This window comes from Myotis nattereri, assembly GCF_964212035.1.
Source record: "Myotis nattereri genome assembly, chromosome: 2".
Classification (NCBI taxonomy): domain Eukaryota; kingdom Metazoa; phylum Chordata; class Mammalia; order Chiroptera; family Vespertilionidae; genus Myotis; species Myotis nattereri.
In genome coordinates, this window is record NC_138076.1 from 7,024,624 (window position 1) to 7,036,758 (window position 12,135).

Here is a 12,135-nt window from a genome sequence, read left to right on the forward strand (position 1 = left end):
CTTATCACCATTGCTTGGACCTCTCGTTTTGTCATCTTGCTCTTGTTCAGACGTGAAATACCATCGTTCTGAGATGTTCATTTTCCGTCTCTGCTCTTCCTGACTCTAGATCAGCACCCGTAACTCCGGCGTTGACTTCTTGGGCTTGTTCCTTGTTGCATAAGCCTCCTCAAAGTTTTCTCCAAATTTAACGTTTTCTTGACTCTTTGTCGTGACAATATCTCTAGTTGCATGTGGCCTCTCTTCGGGAGGTGGGCTCCTGCCTGCGTGGCCTTCCCATAGACTGAGATAATATTTTCAGTCGGACTCCCAGCTTCTTCTGACACTCGCCCCACGCCCTCCGGTCAGTCCTGCGTCAGCCAGGGATCCGCGGTACCACCTTAAGGTTGGGAGCACAGGCCTCCCTGGGGGTTCATGTCTGCCCTCCCGCTCGGGCGAGGCAGGGGTGTTCTCATCCTTCTTCATCTACAGATGGGTTTTATTTCACTAATTTTCTCTGCGTCTGCCGAGACATGGCATGTCATGTTACTGGCCGGTGCTTAGTAACTTCTGGAGCATTTTGACTTTTATGACTTCGTTGCCTCTACCCCACTCTCCTCCTCTTTTCTTTTTCTCTCTCACACTGCCTTTGGAGTGAATCTCCCTCACACTCTGAGTTTGTATAAATATCTTAAATGACGCATCGTAAGTGTCAAGAGCTTCACTAAAAATTCCAACCAGCAATATTTTCAAAGCACATAGTATTCTAAGACCAGACCACTCGTTGGCCTGTTTTCAGTGCAGTGTGAAACAAGATGCAATATTAGTGGGTGTGGTTCTCATTAGATGATGTCTTGAGTAGAACTGAAATCCCATTTTACGGAGATTTTCTATAATGAATATATATAATAAGATGTTGCCCATCTGGCAGAAAATAAAATAGGTCTCCAAACATAAACATTACATTACTTTTAACACTTCTGTGTATAATCCATGGATTATCTCTCCTCTTCAAAGTCTGTTAAAGCCAATAAAACGAGCTAGTCTCTAAGAGGACTTTTATGCTCCATGAAAGCACACGGTAATGACACGTTATTTTGTGTGAGAGCCTTGGCCCTGGTGGGTAGTTATTGTTGCTCCACCAACAAGTGTCTGTCAGACCTTTACTCTGTGCCCAAGTATCTCCCACTGTCTCATTCAAAACCTGCGGAAATATCTGAAGCTTGACAGACGTATGACGTGCTCAGTGTTTAGAAAGCTCTTGACATTTTGCCAGTCAAACCCTTCATAGTCTAATGCAAAAATGACATACGGAGTCATACCTCTTTAGCCATTGACAATCTGTAAATTCAAGCATTCCATGACCTATGTCTTAATCCTTGAAAAATCAGTCTAAAAGAAATTGCCGGCAGACTGGGGTTGAAGCAGGGAGCATACGTGTAAACATTTGTTACAGATACACAGGGTAGGTGTAGCTGTGTCTGGCATATTTCTTACTAGATCGTGATTTCATATCAGGTATCGGAACAGGAAAATGGGAGACTGGTCATGGAAGGTCCCCAAACTGTTGAATCTTTTTTAAAAAATCCAATCAATTATACATAATACGAGGGGACTTTCACTCACTATTTTTCATATACTCTAAGGCAATCAAATAATGAATAAAATAGTACTCTTGTCTTAGCCACTTATGTATTTGTTTTATATTTATTAAATTTTCCTTTGAATAACTACATATTTTTATACACAAGTGTTTTCTTAGATTTTAAAACCTCAGGAAATAAAATTCGTTTATTTGACAGATATTTATTGAGACCCACTAGGTAGCCCAGCCAGCATGGCTCAGGTGTTGAGCAGTGACCTATAAACCAGGAGGTTATGGTTCGATTCCCAGTCAGGGCACGTGCCCAGGTTGCAGAATCGTTTCCCAGTGTGAGGCATGTAGGAGGCAGCTGATCAGTGATTCTCTCTCATCATCGATGTTTCTATCTCTACTCCCTCTCCCTTTCTCTCTGAAATCAATAAAAATATTTTTAAAAACCTACTGGGTATCAGGCACTGTGTAAGGTAAATGAGATACAAAAGTGAATGAACAGTCATGGGAAAGATGCTCCATCCAGTCGTGCGGCTTCCCCAGGAAGTGGGCACCTGCCACCTGAGGGAGGTGCAGGGATTTCACAGGGGAGGGGACACGTCGCAGTCAGAGGGACTGTTAACTTGAGCGGTACCGTGGTCGGTCAGGTGACTTCCAGTAGCTCAGTCATCTGGGGTAAAGGATAAATAAATGAAATGCCTCTACAGGGAGAACTGTCCTGCTGCCCTCCATCTGCACTGCCTAGGAAGTTCACACCAATTACATAAGGTCGGGCAGCCAGCCTCACTGTTTAAGTAAACCTAATGTTTACCAACATTACGTCACTTGTGCAGGGTTAAATCCTCGATTGAGGACAGAGCCAGAGTTTGTACACTGTGCCAACATAATTGTGTTACTATGTATATCGGATGTTATTAAATAATACATAATGATTTTAATTAGATTTAGAAATGTATAACTATATAACTTATAGTTATCTTTTCTAAATCTTTTAAATAAAGTTAGTCAACAATGTTTTTACAATTTATGAGATTACTAGAGGCCCGGTGCAGGACATCTGTACACTGATGCAGGGTGGGGTCCCTCAGCTCCACCTGTGCCCTCTCCCAGTCTGGGACCCCTCAGGGGATGTCCTACTGCCAGCTTAGGCCCGCTCCCCGGTCCTTAGCGCTGCCACAGAGGCAAGAGAGGTTCCCTCCACCGCCTCTGTGCTTGCCAGCCATGAGCCCGGCTTCTGGCTCAGTGGCGCTGCCCCTGTGGGAGTGCACTGACCACCAGGGGGCAACTTCTACATTGAGCGTCTGCCCCCTGGTGGTCAGTGCACATCATAGCAACCGGTGGTTCCGCTGTTTGGTTGATTTGCATATTAGGGTTTTAGTATATAGGATCACGCTCATACAGAAATTCTCCAGGAAGCTACCTGACAGATATACAGGCAGCTTGATCTGGATCATTGCTGAGTTAGACTATAAAGTCATCTTAAATTTAGATTATTAAAATATTCTATTTTGTGCATCGGTATCCATTCTGATCATTTCATATGCCAGCTAATTCATCTGTGAGCCCAGTTTTTAGTTTTACCTTAATCCAGTGAATATATCTCTTGAGAAGCTATAGGTTTTACAACAAAGTGTTATGCATGTGAGAGTGGCCTATGGTCACGCAATTGGGCAGGTGCTGCTATGAGCACCCACCACTTAGTTCAGGGGTGGAGGGGATGGAACTCCAACAAAGCAGAGAAGGTAACTGTTCTTGCCTAGGAGTGTCCTGGTACAATTAATGGAGAAACATCAGAGCACTATTGCAGTGCTGCGTATGTACCTATCGCCACCTGTTGCATTTGTGTGCGGGATTGCTTGTTTTCTGATCTTTATCATGCAGTTACCCTTGGTGTTGCATTGTAACTCTACGTGACTTTTTATCAACATGTTTGCCATTGGCGTTGCAACGAAAGTAGCAGCCCTTTAACCAGCCCCTATCCTTCCCCCCAGCAATGCATCTCTTCGGCCTCAACTGGCAGCTCCAGCAGACAGAAAACGACACGTTTGAAAACGGAAAGGTGAACTCGGACACCGTGCCCACGCACACCGTGGCACTGCCTTCTGGCGACAGCGGTAAGGCAGAGCGTCGCGTGGCCTGTGTGTTTCTGTGAACATCTCTTGCCATACATTTGTCTTTACGCAGTTTTATGTGGAAGAGAGAAAAGGTTTTGAAATTACAGAGGTCGTATTTGAAGGAGCAGTTTTTAATTCATTTACTTGAACAATTGAAAATGTACACTTTATTATGGGAATAATACTGTGTGCCTTCTGGTTAGACAGCGAGGCCTTCCCACCTTTCCCTCCTGCAGATGTGTATTTCGTTTTATTTTAGGCTGAAAGTAGATTATAATTCAGCGTCTCATCACTATTTCCTTGCGTATATGACGCTTTCTTCACTCAGCAACTGTGTGGCGTTGGAATACTATATTAGTTTTGATATGAAAGTTTTTAAGCACAGCCCACACTAAAGGATTATAATGTATTGCCCTTTCTCTAACCTTCACAAGCTTGCACTCTGACCTGACAGGCTTGCAGGTAAATTGACTCTGAATTAAAAATGGAATTTAAGAGGTTATGGCTAATTTTTTTCAACTTAAACACCCAGAATGCTGTATTTCATTTTTCCGGCATAAACACACAGGAAAATGTATTCATGTGTGTCCATATTTACATTATGCGTGCCTGTCGTTTTTATATATGTTTGTGGTATGTAGATATGTCTTGGCGTTTGACATCCTCTGACTTTTTGCAAAAATGTCGTAAGACTTTATATCTCAAAGCCACCAGAATACAACACCTATTGCCACGTGATGAATATGTCGTCTGCCTCTAAGCATCTCCCTGGTGTGTCTTCCACTTCTTTCTTTTTATGTTTGTATTCTGCTTCCACATCAGTTAGGTCCCCCTCGTAGGGCAGGTTCCCTGCGAGATTAAAAAGAAGCTACTGTATCTTTATATAGAACATATTTGCTTATCCTATATAATAAAAGGCTAATATGCAAATTGTCCCTTCAACCAGGAGTTCGACCGGAGTTTGACCAGGGGGTGGGGCTGGCTGGCCTACCGCCCTGCGGCCCCTCCCCCTGGATGGCCCCACCCCTAGTTGCCCCCCCATCCCAATCGGGGCCGGGCCAGCCAGACCCCACCTGTGCATGAATTCGTGCACCGGGCTCTAGTATTTATATATCTGTTGTGGTTTACATGGACTGTGACTAATGCTCTTATTGTATTTTTGTTCTTTGCTTTCCCATCTTCTGTTTTATTTTAACAATAATACTTTGTGATGCTTATCTTCTCTCTCCGAGAGGCTGAGGAATTTGACAAGATCTTCATAGTAATAATAAATACCCTGTCCCACCCCTGGAGGGGGCCTTTTGACACCAAGTTCTGCATGTCCCCAAAGTCTAAGCTGGTGCTTGAGACGACACCGCACCTGAGGAAAACGGGCAGATTACCGAGGAGGGAACCCATCTTTCCTCGTTAAAACTGTCGTTGGGAAATTTCCATGAAATAAAATACAGTTACGCAGTTGTTTTCGGCAGTGATGGCACACATATGAACAGATCAAGTAACTACACAGAAATTAATAGTATTTATTTCTGGTTTATATAGATTGAAATTTAGATGTTCTCGTAGCACTTACTAATCACACATGCAGGGGACTTTATCCACTGAATATACTAAAAAGGGAAATGTTTATTGTAAAGGTTTTATTTAAGAAGACACACACCCTAACCATTTATTTATTGCGACTGAACTGAAGCAGGCAGGCATGCCTCAGAGAACTGCGGGTCCAGTCCCTTCCCTGGTGCTGGACTGAGATTTTGCCAGGAGCCTCTGCTCGGATCCGCAGGCCTTGGCTCCCAGCAGCCCGCATGCAGACCTGGCTCCTTCCCCGGACTCTGTACCCTGGTCCAATGGTTCAGACCTGCAGGAAAGCGTAGGGCAGCCCGGGAAAGCCTGTCCGGGGTCCCAGCAGCCCCAGGGGTTTGGAAGAACATCCTATAAGTGTGGCTTTAGAAAGTGCTCTGGAGCTGATGGGCTTCTAAACTACGCACCACGATGCTGGGAGATGCTACTGCATCAAAAGCACAAATGCATCCACATATCCCTTGAGTGTTTCCCAGGATAGCACCCATCCTCCCTGTGGGACATACACCTGGGTGTTCTCTGTTTTATGGTCTCTCCCATTCCTACAAACGCCAGTTGGAACTCACTCAGAGGACTTCACAATTCACAAAGGATGTGCTCCACCGTCTCAAACACACAGCCGTGGCTCCCCTTCTGTGAGGGGCTGCAGGTACCCACGTGCCCTGGAGGCACCGCGTGCAGTGACATGTGCCACGGAACAGCCATGTGCTCATGGGCAGGTACCTTCTTCCTCACCACCCAGGTATGGAGCAGACAGCGATGCCTCAGGATGCGTAGGCGCTGCAGAGCCAATCCTCCCGCCGCCAGCCAGACTAGGGCATCTGCAGGAGTTCCTCTGCATCTGGGCTCAGTCCTTGTTCAAATCATAGTCACTAATGTCTTTTTATTTTTTCTGGAACAGCCAAAAAAAAACTAAACTGAAAGGAATCTTATTTTCATTTTTCCATATAAAGATTCTTGGTATCTGTCTCTTAAATATGTATAGTTCTGGGTGCAGGGAGCGTGAGGGGCTCTATTTGCGAGACGGGGCACCTCACAAACACCGCTGCTCATCTCCAGGATGGACCCACAGCGTCCCTCACCACTTCAGCTTCCCGAGCTTTGCACCTCATTTCTAGAAATTCTTGCTCCCACCTGTAAGCAGGCCTGAGCCTCCTGAGCAAAGCTCACCTGGAGAATAACTGTGCTGAGCGTCATGAGCAGATTGCTTTCAGCTTCTAAATGCCATCTTCTCATTATGTAGCCGGGTTCTTATAACGACAAGTAGAGGCCCGGTGCACGGATTCGTGCACATTGAAAGTAAATTAATTGGAAGGTGGCCGACAGGGCAGGACTGGGCAAGAGGGGCCAGACATGCCCTGGAGCCAACCTCCCATGGACCCTCCCCAGGCAGCCGCACCTGGGGTGGCGCTGGGGCTCAAAGGACGTCTGCAGAATGAGTGGGGTCCCTCAGCCTGGCCTGTGGGGATCAGGCCGAAACCAGCTCTCCAACATCCCCCGAGGGGTCCCGGATTGCAAGAGGGCAGTTCTCGGGTGACGCACCCTGGAATCTGGCTCCCTCCTCTCTGGGTCCAGGTGCGTCACCCGGGAACCACAGCTGCCAAGTCACCGCAGCTCGGCAGCTCCTGTATTGAGCGTCTGCCCCCTGGTGGTCAGTGCGCATCATAGGTATCCTGGCGACGGTCAGACGGTCGCTTAGGCTTTTATATATATTAGATTTCCAGGCACAACCTTGGTGCTAAGGGTTCAGTAAACTCCCTGTTTGCTTTTAAGCAAAGTCCGAAAGCACTTCTAAAGGGTGTTTGTTATTTAAAAAAGAATGTCTGCCCTGTGCCAGGGGCCTTTACTGATTATCCCTGAGACCTCCTTAGACTGCAGATTGCAGAGAGGAGGTCAGAGGCACCGGTCTCCAGAGACCTGAGGGAAGTGGGTGGGAACGGAGTGTTTAGCTCCAACGCCAGTCTCCTTCCAGAAGCGGCAGTTACTCCCCTGGACCAAGGAATTCAGTCAGCCTAATGCGCTGGGAAGAACCACACAGGCCTCCGTTCCAGTGGTAGCTCCTGCATTTATTTAGTTTGTAACCCTGAGCAAGTTACTTAACCTCTTTGAGCCTCCCTTTCTTCGCACATAAAGAGGGAGCAATCATGCCCGTCTCTTGGCTCACCAGCTCCCACCGTCTGGCAGCCCTACTCTATGCCCCTTGCAAATTCTTCCACATTTCTTACCAGTTATTCAGAATCTTCCTACTGCACCCGTCAGCTTTCTCAGCTGATGGCCTTGCCTCCTATTCAGCAGCGACCATCGCCAAAGAAGCAGAAGCCTTCAGAGGGAGCCTCTTACAGCCCTCCAAGCCTCCGCGTGTCTGCGTGTTTTCTTTCATCCAAGGCTCAACTTCCCATGGGACTCTTGACCCCTTCCTGAACTTCAGATGTCCCCACTCTACCTGGACATCCAGTCAGCGCTGGAACATTCTGAGGCCACTCGCCGTCTCCAGAAGATCCATACAGAGACCCTCAAGCTGCCTCCCGGGCCAGCTCTGCCCCATCTCTCTCTTCTCCCCTGCAGCCAGCCTTCTGGAACAGAGGGTGCAGCGTCGGGATTTACCGCCCGCGCACCCCTGCTCCAGCCTGGCCCCTTGCTCGTGGCTGTCCTCCGCCCGCCGCTCACGCAGCTGATGCCTCCCAGGGTCACCCGTCGCTGTGTCAGAGCACCAATGACTGCCTCTCTGTCTTCGTAGCGCGTAACGGTTAACCCACCTCTCCTCACTGAGGCGGCCTTTCCCCTTTGCCTCTGTGGCACCACGCTCACGCACTCCCTTCCTGACTGTTCGACAGGGACGTTTCCGTTTGTCCAGTGACTCACCTTCCTCTACCCGCTCCGTCACCATGGCTGTTCTCTGGGTTCTGCTCTCTTCAGAGTATACCCACGCCGGGTTCAAAGTATACCCCGCTCCTCTGGCTCCAGCGGCCTTCCGTGTGCTGCGCTGCAGGCTGTGAGCTCCAGGTCAGCAAGTGCAGCCTAGACCCCGCTCCTCGAGTCCGGACATCAACCCCCTGAACCTGACCAGGGGGCTTTGGAACGCATCCCCCCGCTGGCCTCGCCGTGCCTGCAGCTGAACCCACCCCCGGCTTTGGTCATCTGCTCCTGCACAGCCAGCCGCACCCGAACTCAGTGGCGTCAAAGATCAATGTGTGGTCGTCTCTCACGATTCTGACCCAATGTGTGGGTCTCTCGTGCAGCTGCTTCCAGATGCCAGCGGGTCTCTTGGAGAGCTTCCCTGAGCTGGAGTCCGCGGCAGCCCGTCCTCACAGCTGGCAGTCGCTCCTCCCTGTCGGCTCCGTGGTGGCTGTCCACTGGAGCACCTGAGCCTGGCCTTCTGTGTGTCTGGGGCTTCTCAGAGCATAGCCGGTGGTTCCGAAGAAGCATGTCCAAGAGGGATCGTTCACAGAAACAGTTTTCTAGGATATTGGACATTCTCGGGTGTCCCTTCCATCACATCCTGTCCGTCAGAAAATTCAGTGAGGTCAGCCCAGGTTCATAGAAAGGAGAATTAGCCCGGCAGGCCTGGCTCAGTGGTTGAGTGTCAACCTAGGAACCAAGAGGTCTCGGTTCGATTCCCAGTCAGGACACATGCCCAGGTTGTGGGCTCCATCCCCAGTGGGTGTTGTGCAGGAGGCAGCTGATCAGTGATTCTCTGTCATCATTGACGTTTCTTTCTGTCTTGCTCTCTCTCTCCCTTCCTCTCTGAAATCACTAAAAACGTTTTTATGAAAACCTTCCCTTCTTGACTGGGGAAATGGCAAGGGCACATTTTATAAAGGCATGGGGGGTAGACGATGTGGTGGCCATCTTTGGAAAACACTCCAATTGGCCTCTCTTCGGGGCTTTCTGTGTCAACAAGTGGCATCACCATGCACCTGGTTACCTAGGCCAGAAGCTTCACCTCCCACATTCAGTCAGTCACCGAGTCCTGTCAATTCCAACTCCAAAGTATCTCCCGGATCCCACGGTCTCACCTGGATCATAGGAGCCACTTTCCATCTGGAATGTATGTCTTTAGTCTCGCCCATCCATTCTTCAGAGACAAATCTGAGATACCAGTGCCCTGCCTGACCCCCTTCAGTGGCCTAGATTCTGGCCTGATGCCTTTGGGTGAACTACAGAGCTCTCCGCGAGTGGCCGCGCATGCCCCGTGCCATCATTCAGAAACAGTGCAGCCGAGAGAGAGACCAGACCACCTGGTTTCGTGTCCTTGTTCTGACCGTTAATGCCCTTGTTGCTGGGGACAAGTTCCGTCGCCTCTTTGTGCCTGTTTTCTCATCAGTTAGAGTGGTGTTGCGGATTCACCGTAAATACCTAAAATGGTGTGCAGTACCTAGTAAGTGCCTGGAAAATGCCGGTGATGATTCATATTCCTAGTTAATGTATGCCTTCTTTTTCCTGCTCTGTCCTATGATTTTAGCATAGTTACTGGCATGTAATAGGTGCGCAACAAGAATGTGTTGAGTGAGTAAATGAAAATAGCATGACCAAGCGATAGTATATAAAGGGGCCCATGACATGAAGTACATGATGTGCCCTCTATAAAGCAGACACAAAGCAGGTGTCGATGCCGTGTAGTGGGTAAGAAAAGCAGCGCTGCCATCATGGACTGGCTTTGAGCAAATGACCTTCTCTAGCCTGCTTCTTCATGGGGTGGTGCTGAGATTCAGATCAGGTAATGCATGCAGGCTGCCAGGCAGTGATTGGAACATGACAAGTATTTGATACCTGTCAGTAATTATTAGTTCACTCTTTTTTCTACAAGTCATGATTATGTACTTGTACTTTTGTAGCAAAATTCTTAAGAAGGTAGATCCTTAAATCAGCATCAATAATATCCTCTGAAGCAATCATAGAAATCCCTGTCATTCGTTATTTTTGTTTTTATTTATTTGGATTTTATGAAAGGAAGCTAATCTTTAATCTTGCTTTGAATGCATAATATTCGTTCATTCTGCATTCATTTACTGAGCATATATAGGGTGTCCCAAAATTCACGCAAGATGTGAATTTTGCGTGAGCATTAACAACAATAACAACAACAAAAAATAAAAACCTAATTTTACTTGGTTTATTGAATCAGATTCTAATATCTTGTGCTTTGATTTCAATCCCTTTAATTTGATAAGCATTACCAAGTACCAATTATGGCCCAGGAGCAGGGACAATGAAGACCACAGCTTCGCCTATGTGCCAGCAAAGCCGTAGAGGCCATTTACCCGATGTGCTATTCCATACATAACCCTATACTGTATACTTTATGAATCAATAAAAAAAAATACGATTTTTAATTATAAACCTGTGTTTTCTATCAAAATTATTTCTTGCGTGAATTTTGGGACACCCTATATTATGTGCCATGTACAGAGCAAGGTTCAGAGAATAGAGCAGTGAAAAAAAGGCAGTCACAATTGTTCCCAAAGCAAGTGAATTTCTAGGCAAGACAGATGTCAAGCAGGCAATCACAGTGTGTTAGAAAATGCACAGCAGGGAAAAGCAGAGGGTGCCATGGCCGGACATCTCAACATTAACTTGATATGAAAAAAAGCGATGAGACAAATGCCAACATTTAGTATATGATAATGTGGGATAGTGTAAGACAAAAGGAAAACCCATAAATTTTGGTTAGTAATAACTTTGGCAAATGACTTCATATATATATATATATATATATATATATATATATATAATATATATATATACACACACACACACATATTTATATTCTCTTGTATGAGTACAGATTGAAACACTAAATCTATATGTATGTGCATGTGTGTATATCTGTGTGTGATTTATACTGTTTAAACAAAATAATTCAAATTGCTTTTAAATTTTCATTATTGTTCAATGTGTACCAATTTTCTCGAATACTAGACAATTTCAGCAAATTAGAGTTGAGCGAGTGGAAGATTGCCTGTGAACTAAAGCGCTGGGACTAAGGTCTGCAGGAGCGTCAAGTTTTATTCGATATTGTTTATAGAACTTGCAGGGTAGACTAGTTATTTAATTAGGTGCCATATTGATTTCACCCATTAGGCTGTATTTACAAGGCAGTTATGTTTGATCTCACTTCTCTCGTGATGTAATGTGCTGTGTCCATGTTTGGCCTGTGGTGGTTTAAAGAAGGACTCGATCACGCAGAGATCTCAGAATCAGTGAATGAATCCAAGGTTAGATCATAGGATTGTAGGGTGGGCTGCGGATTGTAAATGCCTAGCCTGGCTTCCTGCCGGCTTAATTTTCTGTGCCTCCATAGGACTTAAGATATTATAACTTACCCTCTTCAACAACTGAGTTAGACTTTTATAGTTGGATTTCTTCCCTGCCTTTCCGTTGTAATCGTTCTACGCTTGTTCCCTCACATCATAGGCAGGCAGCAAATGCATGCTATACATGGGAAAATATTTAGTATTTTTTAACTTTCCGTGACCTCTTGGCTCATAGATCAATGCTCAGCCACTGAACCACACTGGCCGAGCCCAAGTACCTTTTCTATGGCCTTGTCTGAAAAACCCCACCTCACTGATGTGTTTCCCTGTAAACTGGGTGTCACATGAGTAAGCAGAGGAAAGGCAGTAGCTCTGTGTACGTGGTCTCTTTATGTTCTCACACCCTGACCACTGTATTTTAAGACATTGAGGCGGTAGTGACACGTGCTTGCTGATGAAAGGGAAAATCACAGTCAGCAGGTGGAAAGATTGCTCCTGGCTCCCACATTCAGGCACAACGGGACGCGGCGGGAAAAACCTTCAAGACGATGCCCTCTTGCGTTTGCAGACGTGGCACATCGCACTCTTCCTGGGAAGGCTTTCGTCGGTCTGATTC

The 12,135-nt window shown here is 46.6% G+C and overlaps 1 protein-coding gene across 1 annotated transcript in view; it reads left to right on the forward strand.

Annotated features, from left to right (window-relative positions):
• Positions 1–12,135, forward strand: part of TENM3 (teneurin transmembrane protein 3) — a 571,505-nt gene that overhangs the window by 450,655 nt on the left and 108,715 nt on the right. Inside the window, exon 6 of the mRNA XM_081084077.1 lies at positions 3,565–3,687. Within this exon, the coding sequence (XP_080940203.1) occupies positions 3,565–3,687 (123 nt within the window). The remainder of the gene's footprint in view (positions 1–3,564; positions 3,688–12,135) is intronic.